The sequence below is a fragment of the Saccopteryx leptura genome, chromosome 3 (assembly GCF_036850995.1).
Source record: "Saccopteryx leptura isolate mSacLep1 chromosome 3, mSacLep1_pri_phased_curated, whole genome shotgun sequence".
Classification (NCBI taxonomy): Eukaryota; Metazoa; Chordata; class Mammalia; order Chiroptera; family Emballonuridae; genus Saccopteryx; species Saccopteryx leptura.
In genome coordinates, this window is record NC_089505.1 from 349,713,367 (window position 1) to 349,735,802 (window position 22,436).

At 34.6% G+C, this 22,436-nt stretch overlaps 1 protein-coding gene across 3 annotated transcripts in view; it reads right to left on the reverse strand.

Annotated features, from left to right (window-relative positions):
* CSMD3 (CUB and Sushi multiple domains 3) overlaps positions 1-22,436 on the reverse strand; it is a 1,231,016-nt gene that overhangs the window by 963,951 nt on the left and 244,629 nt on the right. For all 3 annotated transcript variants that reach the window (XM_066379371.1, XM_066379370.1, XM_066379369.1), the window contains exon 4: positions 11,799-11,993. In XM_066379371.1, the coding sequence (XP_066235468.1) occupies positions 11,799-11,993 (195 nt within the window). The remainder of the gene's footprint in view (positions 1-11,798; positions 11,994-22,436) is intronic.

Here is a 22,436-nt window from a genome sequence, read left to right on the forward strand (position 1 = left end):
AACTGTTTATACTTTAACATAATATAATTATTTATGTGGGCCTCCGTTAAGTTGGAACTCCTTAAAATCAACAACTGATGTGTATCACTTCTCCACCATTGTTATTCAATAGATATTTGTTAAGTGAATATAAATACAAAGATATTATCACTCCTTTAACTTGAAAATGCATTAATATAATTTCCACATCTTAGTAACATTTCAACAATCAAATTTGGTATATTTTACATAAAACTTATGGAGAAAGAGCAATACAATGCCCAATAATTTTATTGAGGCATGATTTTTGTAAATGTTTTAAATTTATTTATTCATTTTTTAGAGAGGGTGGAGAGAGGGAGAGGGAGAGACAGAGAGAGAGAGAGAGAGGAGCAGGAAGCATCAGGCAAGCCCAGGGTTTCAAACCAGCGACCTCAGCATTCCAAATTGATGCTTTATCCACTGTGCCACCACAGGTCAGACCCCATAACACTGTGTTATGTGATTATTTTCTATATATGCAATTACAGCAACAATGACTTCATCCCCATTTTTAGAATTCCATTTATTATAGATACAAAGATTCAACAGCAACAGCCATTTTAGAGTTATAAGAAATGTAATCATGTAACATTTCGGAAAACTCAGGAATAACTGATGTATTTTTAAATAATACGTAATTACAAATTAATGCTAAACATAAAGTCTTTGTGAACTATATTCATATTGAATTTTCTGTATAAAATGTCTAAATATAAATAACTAATTCATTTTATAAATTAACTAAGCATATAGGGAATGACAAAATATACCTGGAGAGTATTATGCTAATTGAAATTAGCCTGTCAGAGAAAGACAAGTACCATATGCTATCACTTATATACAAAATCTAATGAACAAATTAAATTAACAAAATAGAAACTCATAGATTCAGCAAACAGACTGACAGATGTCAGAGGAGATGGGAGTTAGGGGGTTGGGAGAAGGGATTAAGCAAAGAAAAGAACCTTCATAGACATAAACAATAGTATGGGCAGTACAAGAGAAAAAGGGGGTGGAGGAAGTAGAAGAGTATAAAAGAGAATAAGTGGGGGGTGTAATGGGGTGATAAACACTCAGTGTGATGTACAGATGATGTATTATGGAATTGTAGACCTGAAACCTATTAACCAGTTTCCAATGTCACGCCAATAAATTCAATAAAAATGTGAAAAAATAGAATTATATGGGAAAAATATTTATATATTATATAATAAAAATAAGATAAGATAAATACAGAAACATTTCACCTTTGGTTCTCTTAATTTACAGGCCAAATTCCAAATTTATAAATTAAGAGATTCAAAGTTTAGAAATACATGAAAAATTGGTTCACAACAAATTCAAATAGTTGGGTTTATAAAACACTTATATTTGTCAGGGACCATAGGCAGAGTGTTTTGATTATTTTGATTCTATGAATACAGTCACAACCTTTTCAATATCAAAACTTGATTTATAAATCAGTAATAGATATGATGCAACCCTGGGGAGCTCATTCTCTGAATTCATAGTCAAAGATACTGAAAAGGACACAGATGATCAAATTGCACGGTTCCTTCTTTGTGATATATTACATAAGAAATTTCTCATTCTACATAGTAAGCTTGGTTTTCCATCATAAATTATTGTCTTTTATTTTGGGAGACTATGAACCAATCATCTTTTTCAGATATGCTTATGTTCCCATATGGATTGAAACCAATTATAATGCTCATTCTATCAAGTAGGTAAGAATGCAGATCATTACTCTTCTGTATTAACCTTGCTCTCGGTTTCACCTTACTCTTCTATTGTTTTAACATAGGTATCCCTATTTGCATTTAATTTAACTTATTTGCTATATGTATCATGTTTTTTATGCTGTATCAACTGATTTTATGTTAGCTATAAATTAAATGTAAATTAAACAATATTTTAGCATAGTGTAAATGCTATAGTACCCTCAAATATAAGGATTAGTAAATAAAATTGCCCTTAGTCAAAAACATAAGGAATCAGTAACATAACTATGAGAACAAAAATGTGATAAAATATTTACTTTTCAAGACTTTTATTTTTAAGATATTTATTGCCAGTTTACACACATAATAATTATATAGCAAAAAAAATATATTTCTTTTCTTTTGAGTCAGAGCTGCAATTAGGAAAAGCCTAAGGAAAGTAACTATAGAAAGATTTTAATTTTTATTTACTGACTTTAGGAAAAGGGAGAGAAAGAGAGAGAAAGTGAGACAGACAGACAGAAACATCCATCTTTTCCTGTATGTACCCTTAGCAGAAATAGGAACAACATCTACATATTGGGACATAGTTCTAACCAACCAAGCTATCAGGCAAGGACAGATTTTAGATTTCAGGCACATTCAGTAAGGATCAAAAAAGTAGTTTCTAAAGGCATACAAGTTTCAGCACTAGATTTTGTCCTCTATTATTAACTGTATGTAAAATCTTTCATCATTGAATAGCTCTACTGCACACACCCTTAACATAACTTATCAAAGTTGACCAATCAAACTTCACAGGGAAAAATAAACCCAAGATTTAAAATGTGCAAAGTATCTTTTCAGAATGACTCCTATAAAAATTCTTACTACTTGTTCTTCCATGCACCAAAAATAAGGATCTTTTACATGAACCTAGTTCATTAAAATATGTGACACATGGCATTATCCATTGTTTTTGGTAGGCAACTCTCCCCTTTCCTCCATTCACCTATCTAAAATTATTTTTCCTTGTCTGTAGAGTGGCTGCTTTACAAAGAGCCACAGAATAACAGATGGTCATTACTGTGGTTCATTGAGTTTATATCCTAGCAGGAAGTTAGATGATTGCTTTTCAGGGTTCTTATCATGCATTGGACAGTCTATTTCACCACAGGGAATTCTGAAGCTGTCAATATATTTTTTGGCTAAGCATGCCCCATAATTTTTCCTTTTAATCATGGTCCCATATAATCATTTGAATGAAAGATAATATGATTTTTCTTTCTTTCTACATGTTTTAAAATTTATGCATTAAAAATGAGCATTGATTAATGTCTATAAAACTACATTTCTATTTTGGGAGCAACATTATAAACTGTTACAGCTTCTTCAAAAAATACAAACTTTTCTCAGACAATCTGGCTTTTTCATTTGGAACAAATACTTTAAATTCTTGTCAAAACAAATAAGAAACTCCAAATAAGCAAAAGCCTCTATAGAAGAATAGAGCTCAAAGTTACTCAAAATGGTCATAAACTCAAGAATCAGTTGCCTCAAAAAAAACAAACTTTTGTCTTTGATTTTCTATATTTATACTGTCAGCATTTTTCTAGGAATTGTGTAGATAGAAAAAAAATGAAAATAATTTCATTAAGAAAAAAAAAATATGGTCGTGATCCATTGGCTCAGCGGTACAGCATTGGCCTGACATGTGGAAGTCCCAGGTTCGATTCCCAGTCAAGGCACACAGGAGACGTGACCATCTGCTGGTCCACACCTCCCCCTTCTCTGTCTCTCTCTTTCTGCCTCCCATAGCCAGGGCTTGAATGGTTTGAACAAGTTGGCCCCAGGTGCTGAGGATGGCTCCATGGCTTCATCGCAGGCACAAAAATAGCTCAGTTGCTGAGCAATGAAGCAGTGTTCCCAGATGGGCAGAGCACCATCCAGTAGGAGGCTTGCCAGGTGAGTCCTGGTCAGGGTGCATGCAGGAGTATATCTGTGTCTGCCTCACTGCCTCTTACTTAAATTTAAAAATAAATAAATAAATAAATAAATAAATAAATAAATAAATAAATAAATAAATAAAATATATAAACCTCTATAAATCACCAATACATTACTATAACATATAGCAATAATGACTGTCTCTTTATTGTAAAAAATGGATTAGTTTAAAGTAAAAATGACAAATGAAAGATCAGAAAAACTCAGACAATAAAGTAAAGCAAGAAAAATAATTGAGTTACTATATACAGGATAAAAAAACAGGCAAAAAGTATAACTAGCTTTCTGAATGAAGACTCAAGTCACAAACATCACATGGGAAAATCATGTGTGTGTTGAAATGTTAACATGGTCAACTACTAGGTGTAGCAGCAGAGCACAGGACAATTGTATGGTAAGAATAGAAGGTCTGATTTTTGCTTTTTAATTTTAAGCACAAACACATCATTTTGTGATGCTGTTTGGTCCTACAACTATTTTATACTAAAATCGCAAGGAGCCTAATATTTTGACATACAAACTCAGACTCAGGTATGGTTTTCTATTTGCTTTGCTTGATTGGTGTCCTTTTTAACCTAATCTTCTTTTCAAAGTATCAGAAATACATGGAAGGCCAGCACCTATTGCTTATGCAAGAATGCCACTGTTCTGCATTGAATTAGAGGACACACATTTTGGCAATCAACCACATCACCAAACAACTTTCCAAATAAAATGTCCCATATTTAATAGACTATGAGCTTCATGAGGCCTAGAGCTGATTCATCCAACATTGTACTTAGCAATGTGGTCTGTGCATAATGACTTCTTAACAGACATCAGTTTAATTATTGAATATACTTTAAATTGAGTACTTCCAGAAATGAATGACTCAAAAATGCTATGTTAACCTTGGGAAATATATTTTCACTACTCACATATATTATTTGCTGATCCCAACCTAATTTGTTAGGCTAATGTGGGGCTTAAAATTCCTCTTAACCAATAAAACTGTGAGAAAAATGAGTCCACTGCCTGTGTGGTTTTAGAACCTAGATATGTCCATTTTCTGTTGTCCAATTTTCAAACACCTTTTTTGACAATGACAATAGACCTAAGAGAGTAATTACTACTTGCTGAATATTATAGATTTGTATTTCATATAGATTAACTAATATAATCCTCGTCATAAAACTATAAAACAATAAGGAATTCCCCTATTATACAGATGAGAACACAGAACTGAAAAACTAAATATTTACATAAAGTTTCCACATGTTGTTTGGTGGCAATAATATAGAGCAAGCTAAGGCTTTCATTGGTCCAGTGTTTACTCTTCCCACAGTTTACTCTCTTCTTTTAAAAAATACTTTCGTTATTTCAAAGCTCTAAGCACATGTTTAACTGTCAAGAGATATTTTAAATATTTTAAACAAACTATAACACAGTGAGTGATAGTAGAAAATCTACATTATTTTAAAAAATACTATTTTATATATTTAGAACCAGTTTGAATGTTTTGAGTACCTTCTATGTGCTAGGCATTATATACACAATTCTTAAAATATGTCATCATTTAATCTAATCTAACACTCACAATCTCCTGAAATAGGCAGAAATATTCCATTTTTATATAGGAACACTACATGGCAGGAAGACAAATCAACTCATAGATCTCATACATCTAAAGGCAAATCGTGTGTCCTTTGCTGCCTCATGCTAGAAACTACTAAACAAGTTGATCAGGACATTTTCATCATTTGATCACACAAATGTACTTTTCAGAACAAAGTTAGGCTACATGAAAAGGGAACTAAATCTTGGTCTGATTGTTGATAAAACAGCCGGCATTTTTACAGGGAGAAATGAAGGAGCCACAAGTGACCTGGGACCCTTGTAATTCTTCCTTGAGGTCTGGCATCCCTGAGATACTGCTGTCAGTCATTTAGGTGATAAAATAACCCTTCAAAATTAACTTGCTTACATATTTTAAAACATACACGAAATGTCTTCACCATTACTATCAAATGTAGCAGCAGTTCATATAAAGAGACTAGATCACTTTATACTATAAAATGATATGGCTAATGAAAACAAGATGTGCCCGAATTATGTTGCTCAGTAATAATGGCAAGAGCAGCAGAGAAAGTGAAAGTCTGAGCTAAAACATTTTGTAAAAATAATATTTGAAATATTTGGAAATCTATGGTTAGGGAGTTACATGGAAACATACTCTTCTCTGAGAGTGGATTTAAGGGGCAAAAAAGAAGGCATTTACTAGGGTTTATTTATCAAATCTTTAAAAAAGAAAATACAGGTTTTAGTTTTCAATGAGAAAGTAAAATGTGATATAGTACAGAAAATCTCACAAGAGAAAATAGTCTCATTTGTCAATTTATAGCTTGTAGTTATGTTTAAACACTATAAAGAACAAATAAAAGCATGACACTGAGTTACTTATGTGCTTGGGTATTCAATTCAAAAATTAATTTCCAAAAAATAAATAATTTCCAGTTTTCTTTATTTTTTACTATTTTTACTTTGTTTTTATAAATAACAAGATACATTTTAATGTAGAATCATAATTCTGAATGTCATGTCTCAGCATTTATACATGCATTAGTGTGTAGTCAGTACAGATACACAGAATAAAGGCATTTTCTGCTTTCCAATGCCTTGTGACACGGTTTCAGCCCGGGGAAACTGAGCATGAGGACACACAGCACAGTGGTCAGCCTTTCACCAGCCCCTTCACCCACTCCGGTCCGAACAAGAAATTCTTTACAAAGTTTTACTTCTTTTTAACCCACTTTGTTAGGTTTTCTGATTGTTAATTTGTTTTACTGCTAAACTTTGATTAGAAGTCACTGCTTCTTTGGAGTGCTTTTGGTATAATATTCTTATAGAAAACATCTGGCTAACCCTTTCCTTCTCTTTCCAGTTTCCCACTATTGTCTTTAACTGCTCAGTTTTGGTATCAAACTTTGGTCCTGAGTCGTTGGTCAAGATTTAGAGTAGGGAAATAATATTATGTTCTGATAAAACAAGCTGCTGCTAACTTTTCCCATTAACTATTTTCTTTATCATGTTGCAGAAGGCAGTTTCATTCCCATGGATAAAACTTAGAAGACTTTTTAACTCTTCATTGTTAATTTACCTAATTGCAATTTCTTTTCTTTTGTCAGAGGCAAGAGCTCACTTATTAACCCGTTTGCTTATCTGTACTCTCAAATATTAGATTTAGATGGCTCTAGCTCACTATGACATCTACATCACTAACATCCAAGCCCTCCCCATTAGGATCTCAAGTGTTAGATCAAAAAAAAAAATCAACATTTTACATCCTAGTTACCATCAGTCTTTCTCTGAATGCTCATATAGAGCCAAGATCTTTGCTTTGCTATAAATTTTCTCAAATCATCAAGAAAGAGTTGCACCCTCTGAAAATTTTCGCTAACTCATCAAAAACTTATTCTAATACCAAATTAAATTTTTTATGATTGACTCCTTCCACCTTAAAATGTTAATTCTTCTATCAAAAAGTTTGATTTTATTTTGGGAGCTGAGGTTTAGATGCATCGATGACACTATAATTTATATGTAACTTTTGCACACACTGCTTTTAGTTTGCCCTCAGGTGTGTATATCAAATGCCATTCTAAATATAGAATATCATTATGAAGTTTAGACTGTTCAATCTAGGAATAGCTCTGCACTTTACATTGTCTGCCAACGGCTCTTATTCAGTAAAGAGTGTTGGGAGCAATGAGTTGAAAAGGTGTCTGGGACCACATCAAAGATCAGTGCAGTAAGTGTCATGGAAAACGTCTCTCTAAGGAATGGTGCAAACAAGGCATGGGTGCCAGCTCTCTTCATTCCAGACTTAGAGCACAGGATTCAGCTTCGCTGTTTGATAGAATATTGTTTAGCCCAGCATCAGGCAGTTAGTTGTCTTTTACAAAGAGCAGCCATTGGTGTTGATAAAATTCATCCTGCCTCTGAAGAAATACAAAAACCCTTGCACCACACCCTCTAGGTGGCTGTGGCATTCTTTTTTTTTTTTTTAATTAAACTATCATTGTTTATCCAGCATCAGAAGAACTCTCTGAGAGCAAGAGTCTCTCCAAGGAGAGACTCTATATAAACTCCTGGGAAAGCAATAAGCCTATCATTACAGGTTTATCAGCACCTGCAATCAATACACTTCTGAAAAAGTGGCAAAGCACAGAGGGAAGCCATGAACTGAAAAGTCTCCTATCTTTCCTTTCAAAATGAATGACTGCTATACAAAATCCAAATACACTATTCCTCTATTCTTTCAGTTTTAATTTAAAAAGAAAATGGTTAGTGAGAGATAAACTGTTCTTTAGAAAATTAGATCATGTGCTTTATGGAGTATGATTTTACATACTCTACTTTTCGTCAGTGACTAATAGTAACACTGGGACAACTTTTGAGGCTAGAAAGGAAAATGATCACCTCATTGAAAATGTTCTTGCTCTATATAATTTGTGTTTTTTGCAAGACCTCTCTGAGAGCTTCTTCTCCTAAAGCCTTGTCCCTAATTGAACTTCCTCCCATTTAACTGGGAGAAATTAAGGTATTCTTTATCAAGGTGGCTAACACACTCTATAGATTCTGATATTAAAGCAATTATAATACATTATTTTAATAATTCGATTACATTATGATAAGCCCCACTAGAACTCGGTTTGTAAAGAAAAGCTTGTTTCTTAATTATCTTTTGATCCTCAGTTCCTGAGATAATGCTTTGCACAAGGTAGGCCCTTAATAAACATATTTCAATGAGTAAATGTATTTATTAGTATTTTGTTAAAGAGAAAAAAAGGTGAACTTGACAGACTGAAGTTAAGCAGGCAGAATTTCCTAAAGCAGTAGATATCATTTTTGAGAAGATAACAAACCCTACACTTTAGAATGGAAACTAAATGAAATAAGTCTGCAGAACTTGGGGTAATGAGTAGGGAAGTTAGGTATATATGATGGCAAAAACAAATAAAACATCAACATTAATTAAAACTGGAATGCTGGATTTTATTTTAGGCTTGGATATAGGAATAAGTGATTTCCATGCAGTTTTTGTTGACTAATTCCTTTCTCTCAAGAGAAGAATGTAACAAGTACTAAAAAAGTTGGAAAGACAGAGTTAGCATATATAATAACTTATATAACCATCCCCTTACATAAGCTATCATATTAAACTCTAATAGTATTGTGATTTTGGTATTTTTATTTCTTCATCTTATTATAGCTAAAGAAATAGTATCCAAAGTAATAATTTTTACTCAAAGGCTCTAGTCATAAGTGGCAGAATCAGTATTTAGACTCATGTTTCTTCCTAGACTAGAAAAGGAGCCCTGTAGGGAAATCAGCTGTGTTAGGCTTGCTCACTTGTTTTCCTGCTGCAAGCACTTTGCATGACTACTGTGTGAGCACGTGGCAGAAAGCCACATGTATGCAGCCTATATAAGACTACAGGTACTTTCCCTCGGGGTGATTTTCCCATTGCTTGCCAGCCATCATGCCTTCCTGTTTAATTGCTTGCCTTTGGGAGAATCCAATAAATGGGGAACGGCCCAACATCTTTTGGCTCAGTGGTTTTTCTGTGTTCTGCCAGAATCCAGTGTGAACCTGCCTGGCCTTGATCACCAGCATTGCAAGTCCCACAAGATAAATTAATTTTCTGGTGGTACTGGGACTGATCCTGTAATACCCATGGCGAAGGCCAGGCAGGTTCATAATGGTTTCAGGCAGACAGTAGAGAAACGGTAGAGCCAGAAAGCATTGGGCCGTTCCCATTTAATAGAGTCTCCCAATGGCGGACTAGCAAACAGTCAGGGGAAACTGCTTCTTGGGCAGCAAGCAAACAAACAGCAAAACAGCCACTCACAGAGCCAGGCAAGCAATCACAATCTGCAATCCATCCAAGCAGCAATTGTCTTACATGGGCTATACACGTGGCCTTGCCACATGCTCGTGCACTAATCATGCAAAGTACAAGTGAGCAAGCCTAACACAGCTGTTTTCCCAACATCTCCACTGAAATATCTTAAAAATGTTTCTTGACTTTAAGTATCTCAGTAAGTCCTTTTGATTTAGGGAGTTTTGATCTAGGGACACACACACACACATACGTAATTTTTAAATTTTCATATATTATTAAAAAAACAACTGCCAAACACTAATCTTTCAAACTTAAAAATCTGAAAATGTGTCTTTTGGCAGATTCCCGTATAGAACTCAATTTCCTCCCATAATAAAATATTTTGGAAGGGAGATGCAAATTATTTGGTGAAGTGTCAAAGTGGCGGCAAGCTCAGACTTTGAAACCAGCTAGAATGGATTCAAAACTGGCATTACCATCACACCCTGTTTACTGTGGGCAGACATTTCTCTATCGGGCTCTAACATTTCTGCACAGTTTGTCCTTCTATGTACCAGACCACCTTTTCAGAAATATTTGTATAGCAAATAGACTTGAAGAAATGAAATAACGTCTTCTACCATATTAAAGGGCAACTTACAGGCTTGGGAAACAGAGATAGTGTTTCCCTCCAGAGCAAAGGGCAGGTGTGCTGTTTGTAAAGGAACTAGTTTCCCTAAGTTACAATTCCTCTTCCATAATACCACCTACTACATATGAAGGCATCTCACGTTCATACCATTTTCTGAGAATTTGGCCTTGTGGAACTGTCACAAATGTCAATACATTAGTTCCTAAAACTCCAATGAATAATAAACTTTCCTTTGTTTCTGACCCAAACGTCTTATGTCTTCCATCACCATTCAAGGCATTGAGGCAGAGAAACGTATTAACTTGCAAGTAAAATCTCATACTCTTCATAGTTCTTGACACTTACTGAGTAACCTTAGGCAATAATTTTTCAATTTCTGAATTTCAGTTTTCTATTGCTGTGAAATTTAAAAGGGATTATGCTTATACTGTCTTAGTACACTCTCAGTGCTCAGATAAATGGTAGCTAATAGTAGTCATAGAAATAGCACCACTAGTGGCAGAAACAGTAGTAGTAATAGCATTGATAGTGGTAGTACTAGTATCAGCAACAGCAGCGACAACAACAACGGGGGCGAACACTGAAAGAATGTCATATATGGCAGGTGTTTTACTTAGTAGCAGGTAGAGATGGTGTTATTAAATTTTCACAACAAATGAACTTGTGAGTTTTTTTCTCTCACTGGTTAAATAAGATAAATGTGAGCTAACTCTCGCAGATTTGATCCTTTGCCTAAGGTAATTCATGTGGTAATTGTTAAAGCTGAGATAAGAAACTAGCTGTGTCTGATTTCCATAGGTCTCTCTTGCATGTATCTGCTGCCCCAGGTTTGAGAGGAAGCTACAAAGTAATTTAGACGAGCAGTTGGACATTCTTACATCTCATCAGTAGAGCAATTACCGAAGCACTTGTCAAGAGATAAATGAGATACAACTTTTTGTTGTTGTTAGAAAATATAAAGACCAGGGAGAAAGAAATGTCAGTCTCTAGAATTTCTGTGTCATTATTCACACATGAATTCAGCTAATGTTGAACATATTCTATTTTCCAGTCTCTGCACTTTGAACCTTTTTCCCCATCACTATATTATTGTGTTTTCCCCATAATACAAAAAATGTTTATCAGTATTGATAAAAAACCACAAGGCATTCTTAATTCCACAATCCCCTCTACTAAGTTCTTTACCAAAAATGCTTAGAGAGTAACAAATCCAGTCAATATTTCAAAATTTAAAAGCCTAATTAAATTGTAAGCATCATAAAATTCATGTTTTCCTAATATAAATATGAAGACATACACATACACACTGTATGCATAAATGTTTATAAATATAAAATATATTTTACTGTCTCATTTCACAAATAGTCTTATCTAACAAGCATTTTTCTAAACTTGTCATGTAGTATAAGACACATATATTTAATTTTTTTAAGGTTCATATATCAAAAAAGAAACATTTGCAAAACACTATTCTTACTGACTACAACTATTACTTTTAAAATGTTTTCATTGTGTCAAATATTAATCAGCATAAAAATGATATATGTGTCCTTACCTCTACAAATGGGAACAGGAAAATCCCATGAGGCTGTATTAATTGAATTGGCTATACAGGTGAGTTGAGGGTGACCATCAAGGATGTATCCAGTTACGCAGCTGTAGCGAATCTTGTCCCCAATGTCAAACCTTGTACCATATAATACAGCTTTGGGTGGGACTCCTGGGTTTCCACAAGAGCTACTCTGCAATTCTGTAGGAGACAGGGAAAGGACAGCTTACAGTTATTTCAACACATATTTTAATTTTTGGATTTATAAAAATGTAGGTACAGATGTATCCTACCATTTTAGAAACAGTCACAAGAGATAGTTATCATTTAAATACATGTAACAGAAAATTGGGAAGGGAACTAAATTTTACTGAACAAAAGTCACTTTCTGTGTTGAAAAAAATCAGATATTTTGTATTATTTAATCTTTGTAACAATTCTAAAATCAGAATTACTCATATTTTATAGATAGATAAAACAAATTAACAGCATTTACGTGGTTTCTTTGAAGTTACTTTCTACTGACTTAGTAATAAGCAAATCAAGTTTCATTAATATGCCCTAGTACTCTTATTCTTTTTTATCCTCTTTTCTAAGTGAGATAAGGAATATAGAGAGACAGACTCCCATATGCACCCTGACTGGGATCCATCCAACAACCCTCATCTGGGGCCAATGCACAAATCAGCAGAACAAATATTAGTGCCTGAGGTTGATGCTCAAACCAATCAAGCCATTGGCTGTGAGAGAGGAAGACAGTGAGAAGGGGGAGAGGGATAGGAAGAGAAGAAGATGGTTGCTTATGTGTGCCCCGACCGGGAATTGAACCCAGGATATCTGTAATGTCTCTTTACCAGATATCAAGGTTTGAATTGCTTAAGTCAGACAGAGAATGACAAATACCATATAATTTCACTTATATCAATATGTAGAATTTAATGAACAAAATGAACAAAATAGAAACAGATTCATAAATACAGACAACAGACTGACAATTGTCACAGAGGAGGGCACTGGCAGGCTGGGAGGAGAAGGTGAAGGGACTAAGCAGTCCAGATTGGTATTTGCAGATAGCCACAGAGATGTAGCCTGCAGCGCAGAGAACACAGTCATTAATGCCATGACGACTATGTATGGGGCCAGGCGGGTACTGCAGGCAGCAGGGGGGGACCACTCTCTAAAAGTACATGACTGTCTAACTACTTTGTTATTAATGTAAACTGTAATTGAAAATTAAATAAGAGTTTGAGTTTCAAGGAAATATAAAGACATACCTGATCATGTTTAGGGAAGCAGATTATAAATTAACAGTTAATATGTATGCTATTCATAATAAGTAGTGATTTTAACTATTATAAAATATTTGTTAAGGAAAACAGATATGAACAATAAACTGGAGAATTCTCATATCCATCAAATGTGCATGCCAGATATACATTGGGCTTGTCATTTCAGTTCCCTTTTGAAGCAAATACTTTCATCTAAAAGCAGAACTCCTGAGTTGATTGTTTTCTTTCAACAAAGATGCCACTATTAGATTGATCTAAGGTTTAGGTAACTAAAATAAAACAATTATGGAACCTGACCAATTCTTATCTGATATTCATTCTATAATGCAAAGGTTAAAGTGGGGTTGGAGTGTGATGGTGCAGGGAAGTCAAGTTATTTTCACCATACTGTTGCTGAACATTGATCAATGTTAAGTGCAAAAATAAATATATAAACAAAACTTCCCATGTACTACCTCATTAATGCCTTTGTAGCATTAATTCTTGGATCTATCTCATGAGATAAAGTTTGTAAATAAAACAGAAATACTTAAGAGTGGACAGTTGAATGAATTGAGAAGGTCACTGGAAAACACATCAAAAGAAGTTACATACAAAATACGTCTCTGAAAATGGCACAGAACCTTTATATAGGTTTACTTTTCTATCCACAACAAATGATTAAGTAAATTAAAACCTTTTTTTTTTTGCTGAAAAGATGTACATTTTATTTATCCTCTCTTCTCAGAGATATTTAAATTATCAGCAAATAATATGAAGGTATTTTGGCAACATTAACTATTCGAAAGTGGAAAGTATTGATGTAGAAAAAATTACTTGGAAAAGATTCAAGTAAACAAAAATCCAATTGTTGGATAGAAGTTACAGGTTAGTGACACTTGTCAATATTAATTAAGAGAAAACATAACTACTTTGTAAGTGATACACCAATTTATTCATCAGAAAATCTTGAGGGTTATTATTAACCTTGCTCTGTGATATGTACAAGTTAAAGCAACATCTTTGCTTTCTAAGATTTTAAAATTTAAGACAGGTAATTTAATTGCTGATATCATCTCTGAGTCATTCTCTGTTCTAGACACAGAGATATTCATATTCCCAATTACGTCTCACTAAATACCCAACAACATATATGATTTTCCCCCTTGTACAGAAAAAGAACCTGAGACTCAGGTAGATTAAATAACTTTCTCAAGAACACCCACATAATAAATAGGAGGATTATGGTTCAAGCTTGGATGTCTCTAATTTAAAACTCTCAGGTGGTTTTACAATTCTGCATTTTGTTTATCCATAAAAAAAGCAGATATTCTTTCCACAAATGTTTACTTAGCTGCTGTCTGGGGATATAGATTTGCAAATAATACACATGGCCTTCCCCTCATGGATTTTCTAACCTGGTGTTAACAAAAGCAATAAATGATTATAGAATAGTAATTATAATGTGACAAGTGAGATAAACATATAAGCTATAATGAAAACATACAATTGTGAAAACCTAATTAGTCTTGGTTAAGAGAAGGAATAAAAGGGATTCCATGATGCTGCAAGGCTTAAATTAAGATCAGAAACAGAATAAGGAGTTAGCTGGATCAAAAACAAAACAAAACAAAGAGTTAATAGGTATATTCAAATTTAAACATATAATAACCAAAGTACTCTAATAGTTATTACATTTAGCAATATAGTGAATACAGTGTCTATGAATGTAACAGGGTAGAAACTGAATTGGGGAAAATACTTTCAAAAAGATTGAGCAAAGATAGTTTTACATAGTGAATGCATAGGCTCATGATTAGAGAGGGCAACTATTTGTGTCTTTAATTTTTTTAAAAGAGATACTGTAAGATCTCCAGAAGAGAATAACAGAGTACATGATTGAAATCCATTCTATGGCCCAGTGTGTAGGAGTCCTGGGTTTGATTTCTGGCCTGGGCACACAGGAGAAGTGATCATCTGCTTCTCCGCCCCTCACTCTCTCTCTTTCTCTCTTTCTCTCTCTCTCTCTTTCTCTCTTCTCCTCCTGAAGCTATGGCTCTATTTGAGCAAGTTAGCTCCAGGCTCTGAGATGACCCCATATTCTCACCTCAGGTTCTGAAATAGCTTGATTGCTGAGCAATGGAGCAGCAGCCCTAGATAGGCAGAGAGAGCATTGCCCCATGGAGGGCTTGCTGGGTGGATCCTGGTTGGGGCACATGCAGGAGTCTTTCTCCTCACCTTTCACTTAATTAAAAAAAAAGAAATTTATTCTAAATATACATATGAGTAGAGATTTTGCTAAGTGTGTAAGATATATACTGTGTGAATTTATAAAGTTAATACTAGAATAATAGTAAATATGAATAATTATTAAACAGAATTATCAAAATTATTTTAAGTGAGAAGTAGCAAAACTAATATATGCACACTATTTGGATATGAGAATTTTGATATAATTAGAGGAAATAGTATATATGATTCATTTATATGTTGAGCAAGTACTCAATACATGGTAGATATTATTAGCTCAAGAAATTGTAGCTTTATTATTATAATTAATTTTGCTTTTGAGACATCTAAATTTGGTATGGTTAAGTTATGAACTATTAGAGGTATGGATAGTGTCATGTCTTTATTAAGTGCTAATATACTAGGTTATGTCATTCTTGTGGTCTTAAAAATTAGTAAAAAAAATAGTAATTTAGTCAAGGATAAAAGTCAGTTTATTCTTCTCTTAGTCATAAATTAAATTCAGAGATTATCTCAACTCCTGGTAGAAGATTTGTATAAACAAAGTCACAAAGCTTCTCTATAGATGTCACTAGTTAATTCAGTCTTTCCTCTAGTAGTTGGTACTATTTATCAAGCACTATACCAGACATAATAATAATAAAAACATATCTTTTATTTATTGCTGCCTAAGAAGTAGTCCACAGTAGGTTTTTTTTTAAGAAAAAAGTATTTAAAATAAAATGTAAATCTTGAAAGAGAGTATGTAGAAAGGACTATAGAAGAACAGTGTTTTCCTTGGAGAAATTCAATAATACTCTACCAAGCAATTTAAAAAGAGTGATTTATAATAATAAACACATTAAAAAACCTTGGCTCTAAAAAAAATATCCAATTTGTTAGAAGGACATGGATAATTGTGAAAGGCAATATATTTAGCAAAATATCAAGAAGAAAACTTGACCTTGAAAATTGGAATGAAAATCAAATAAAATGATAAGGAATACCATGACTACAGAATTGCATAATTATTCAGTCAAACAGATGAAGCATGATCCTGCTAAGATCAATTAGCAATGCTTTAAAACATTGTAAAATTATATCTACTAAGGGAAGTAAAATCAAGTTGTTTGTACTTCTTACAGAAAATTAATCTCAGGGCTTTATTTCCCAGATGATTAAAAATAATTTAGAAAAACATAATATCAAGTTAAACCACCTAGTGCCTCTTATCATAAGACTTCAAAGCACTGAACAAAGTAAAATGCTTTCCAACTTCTTTAGTGGTACAAAATGTTCTTTCATTCCAGACTGAGTCATTCCATTCATAGAGGATACAAATGGTGCCATTTAAGAATTCACTTGGAGACTCTTCTTTGACCATATAGTTTTGTGAATATTTTTTTTTTTTGTATTTTTCTGAAGTTGGAAACAGGTAGGCAGTCAGACAGACTCCCGCATGCACCCGACCGGGATCCACTGGGCACGCCCACCAGGGGGTGATGCTCTACTCATCTGGGGCATTGCTCTGTTGCAACCAGGGCCATTCTAGTGCCTGAGGCAGAGGCCATGGAGCCATCCTCAGCGCTCGGGCCAACATTGCTTCAATGGAACCTTGGCTGCAGGAGGGGAAGAGAGAGACAGAGAGGAAGGAGAGGGGGAGGGGTGGAGAAGCAGATGGGAGCTTCTCTTGTGTGCCCTGGCCAGGAATCAAAGCCAGGACCCCTGCACGCCAGGCCGATGCTCTACCACTGAGCCAACCGGCCAGGGCCTTATAGTTTGTGAATATTTTTAATCAGTTATTTCATCTATCATGTTCATGGACTTTAATTTCTCTCTCTCTCTCTCTATATATATATATATATATAATATAGATAGATATAGATATATCTCTCTGTATACACACACACATACACACACACACATATATATATATATAAGGTCATGATATATAGATATATCAATATCTTATTAAAATGTATTTATATATTTTTCCCTCCCACTAGACTATAAGCATTCTGAGAACAGGGGTTCTAAATCACCTTTGTGTTTTAAGAACTTAGCATATTGCCTGATATGTTATTAACAAGCAAAAAAAAAAAAAAAGAACAACAGGATTTTTCAGTTAATTTTTCAGTTAATTTGTTCTAGTAGAAAAATATAAAAAATGACTATCATACAGAGTTTTTAGGAGTAAATGTTTAGACACAAAATAGAGTGGAATGGTAAAATAGCAGAGAACTGTAGGTGTATAATGAATTAAACTAGTGTTATACGCACTGGACCACATTAGTAGCATGTGATCTTGTATGGGTCAAATTACATACTGTGCCATTCAAATTATCTTTTTCCTCTTTATGAAACTACATTACATTATATAAGCCAGTTCCTAAATATGAGCACAATTCATAAACTCCTGGCTACACAGCCAGTCCTCATTGAAATACTGAAGATGGAAAAAATATTAGGCTACATTCACATTTTGAAAGTCATACTAAAACTTTGGAAAATTTCTACAGATTTGGCAATCAAAAGAAAGAATGCCCATTACTATTTTTATTATTTTTACTTAATGAAAGGGAATTCAAACAAACTATTGGTTGCTGGAGAAGAAATGAGAGCAGATCAGCACTGTCTTAGCCAGTATGCCTAAGAGAAAAGTAGATTACTAGATTGATTTAGCAGAGAGGAGGGGAGGATGCGAACAGTCTCCAATGTATTCCCCCCAGGGAAAAGATTAAAGTCTACTGTTACCCTTTGTTTTTCAAATTAAGATAAATCTTTAGGTGTGCTTATTATATTTCCAAATGAAAGAAGTATGAAGAAGTGGAAGAGTAGTTTGAAACCAGAAACATAAAAATGTATGCTGTCTAGGCAACATCCTTCTGTTTTGAGAGTGGGGTGTAAGGAGGACCCACAGGTAATATAGATGAAATTTTGAGAGTCAGTTTGAAAGTAATGATCAAATACAATGGAAAAAAATCTATTGCACAACATCCAAGGACTAGCAGTTACTGGATAAGTAATTTTGATATGTGAACAAGAGGCAATTGAAATTCTGTCAATATCAAATACTTGTGTCCTTTTTTGGCAAAACAAATTTTACTACCTTAAATGAACTGATGAGAAACATTATTTTTGTTTTGTAAAACAACTACCAATGTATGAGAATATATGAGCGGAAAGGTCAAGAAATATAAAAGAAAAACGATTATTTAAATCTAAATATATATGCGAATAGCTACCAGAATATTAACAAAGCGCGCGCGCGCGCGCGCGCACGTGTGTGTGTGTGTGTGTGTGTGTGTGTGTGTGTGTGTGTGTAATGGAGGCACGTTAGCAGCCATCCTTACTTTATAGTTTCTAAAAGTGGAATAATGTTGCATCTCACACAGGTAGCAGTTGAAAGCTTCATTCGGAATAATAGAAAAATATGAATAGACTTTCCTCTCCTTATGACAGAATTGGGACAAGTATCTGTATTAAGACTTTTATATAAAAGTGACTTAATTTTTTTAAAAATGTATTAAGCTAGTTGTGGATAATTTACTAGATTATATATTCATTCAATATAAGTGAGCGATGCCAAGTATTACAAAAATTAATCAATCACCAAATAATTATTGAAGCCTGCAGTATAAATGGGAAAGGGATATAAAAATAGGACACCATTTCTGTTCTTTCTGAAATTATAACTGAATTGGAAGCATAAGACTTGCATACTATGACCTTCTGGCAATTAAATAATAAATTCTATAAGCCAAAAAATCAATTTATGTACTTATGCAAAAGGACGAATATTATATGAGATAAGTAGGATTTTATTTGAAAAGGAGTCAAGAGGAGAGTTAAGTAAATTATATGAATAAAAGCCCAGATAGATAAATGTACAATATATGGTCAAAGGCAAAATGCAAAACATATGAGGAAATGCAGAATGAATCTTCAGAAAAGAATATTAGGGTCTTACTTTGGAGAGCCTTTACAACTTGGAAGATTTTTTAAAACACTTTTATTTATTCATTTCAAAGAGAGACAGAGAGAATGGGCGGGGGGGGGGGGGCAGGAAGTATCAACTCCCATATGTGCCTTGACCAGGCAAGCCCAGGATTTCAAACTGGCAACCTCAGCATTCCAACATATTATCCACTGCACCACCACAGGTCAGGCAGGAGAGCCTTTAAATGAGCTGTTTTAGGGTCAATGCTATGCTAATACTGACCGCAGGTCTCAAAATAAAATGGGTTAAATAGATAGCAGTTATTCCCTTTATGTGACTCTCTGACTGGTCTAAGGTAGGATGGATCAGACTATGCCCTCTGGTCATCAGAGACCCAGATGTTTTCCTACTTACTGTTCTGTCATCCTGCAGCGCATTGTGTTTATCCAGTGAAGCTTGACTGTCAAAGACATTGAAATCTAGGCTACTGCAGTGTTTTTCTACCACGGGTCCATTGACCAGTGCCTGCCCAGTGGAAATTTCGTGCTGGTCCATGAAAGAGTTAACAGCCCTGATGTAGATAGTAGACCCAATGATTCTGGTTGAATTTGCTTATGCCAGGGAGATTTCTACCTTAGTGGTTCTTGAAATAATTCTATTTCCACTGGTCCTCAAGTGTAAAAATGTTGAAAACCACAGAATCAGATGATGTTCAGAAAAAGAAACTTTCCCTCCCTTCCCATTACTACTGACAAACCTCCTTCTCATTACTGCATCCTGCTCAAATCCAAGGTTTCCAGAAGAAGCATAGAAACCTTTTCATTTTTGTTTTGTTTTGTTTCCCTTAAGGCCACCTTTACTTCCTCATAAATCAGTAACCTGTTAGAGAAGAAAATGGTCATGGAAGTGAATAGATTCTTTTGGAGGATATTATAAATATTCTCCTATCCTGGTTCTGGTATTGAGAAGGGGTTCCTTATACTTGCATCCTCTGCTGTCCTCTGGCTCTGGCATTTCCTATTGGATAGTTCTTCCTTGTCCATTTTTTTTTCCAGAATTTGAGGTGGGTATAAAAAGGTAGACTATCCCTCAGAGTACATAGTTCTTTATATATATATATATAAAGAATATATATATATTTATATATATATATATATAAAAAATATATATATATAAAATATATATATTTATATATATAAATATATATATATATTTATATATATAAATATAATTTTATTTATATATATATAATTTTATTCATATATATTTTATTTAGAAAATTAAATTTAACAGGGTAACATTGATCATTACAGTTCTTATATCCTGCATCTACTAATGCGGGTTCAATGCTTGAAAACTGCATTAAGAATTGAACAGAGGGATTTCTAAATGAACACTAGAATTTATTTGGCTAAAATTAGACTTTAATTGATGGGCACACATCACAATCAGCAGTTCATATGCTATAGAAATATTTACCTGAAATCTATGCACTCTTATTGATCATGTCACTCTGTTAAATATAGTTAATTTGTAAATAATAAATAAATAAATAGAATTAAAAAATAAAATTTCCTTTAAATCTTATTAGGAACTGGTTTGTTTGCTTCTAGTTATTTTCAGGTGCCAGTGAAAACTCATCACCCACTCAAACCATCCTTTAATCATCTCTTACATTCTCTTTTCTTTTTCTTCTTTTCTAAGTGATGGGATGGGAGATAAAGAGATAGATTCCTGAATGCACCCAATTGGGAACTACCCCTTAACCCCCATCTGGGGCCGATGCTCTACCCATCTGGGGCTATGATTGCAACCAAGCTATTTTTAGTGCATGAGGTGCAGGCTCCACAGAGACATCCTCAGCACCCATGGTCAATGTGCTTAAACCAATCAAGCCATAGCTGCCAGAGGAGAAGAAAACGAGAGAGAAAGAAAGAGAGAGTGAAGGAAAAGAGGGAGGGGTGGAAAAGCAGATGGTTGCTTCAGCCTATGTGCTTTAACTAGGATTCAAACCCTGGACAACCACAAGCCAAGCCGACACTCTACCAACCAGCCAGGGCCACATTTTCTTTTCAATTGGGATCCCTGGTGGTGATCTGAGCAATATGCAGGCATGAAACATTCTTTAGCTGATCTTTGCCCCAGGGATGCCTTCCATCCTTTGATTAAGAAAGCAAGAGCCTTACCAAGCTTTCTTACCCCTACTGTATAGAAGTAGTTGACATTTCTAATCTCTCCCAGTTTCATACCTATTCAGTGCAGTTCGATGTGGGCTCATGTACAGATTTTTTAGGGCTCCTTAGGTAGCTATCCCATATAGCCTCTACAGCAGGGGTCCCCAAACTACGGCCCATGGGCCATATGCGGCCCCCTGAGGCCATTTATCCGGCCCCCGCTGCACTTCCGGAAGGGGCACCTCTTTCATTGGTGGTCAATGAAAGGAGCACATTGACCATCTCATTAGCCAAAAGCAGGCCCATAGTTCCCATTGAAATACTGGTCAGTTTCTTGATTTAAATTTACTTGTTTTTTATTTTAAATATTGTATTTGTTCCCGTTTTGTTTTTTTTTACTTTAAAATAAGATATGTGCAGTGTGCATAGGGATTTGTTCATAGTTTTTTTTTATAGTCCGGCCCTCCAACAGTCTGAGGGACAGTGAACTGGCCCCCTGTGTAAAAAGTTTGGGAATCCCTGCTCTACAGACTCATCACTGACTGATGGCCTACCAAAATGGGGTTTCTCCACCAAACTGCCGGTTTCCTTCAACTGCTTATGCTACCGAGTAATGTTATTCCTATGTGGTGCTGCTTCATTCTAAACGCGCCAATATTCACATTGCACTTTGGTCACGAATTTGAATTTAGCAAGCCACAGAACACACTGAACTTTCCTCTGTACTGTCCACATCTCGACTGGCATGGCTGTGGGCTGCTCCACTGTATACACAATGTTACGTCATCATCTACTCATGTGCACATGCTGCCACATCATCCTACAGAAACTGGGAGGGTTTTCCTTTTATTTGGTGCAGATTTCACATTTCTGTCGTCTTTTGTTGCTTTTCTGTGACCCATCAAAAGTGCACCATGACTTTACGGAAACACTGTACATCATCTGTATTTTGTATTGTGTGCTTATCACTGCAAGTCAAGTCTTCATTCATCACCATTTAGCCACCACTTAAAGCAGGGGTCCCCAAACTATG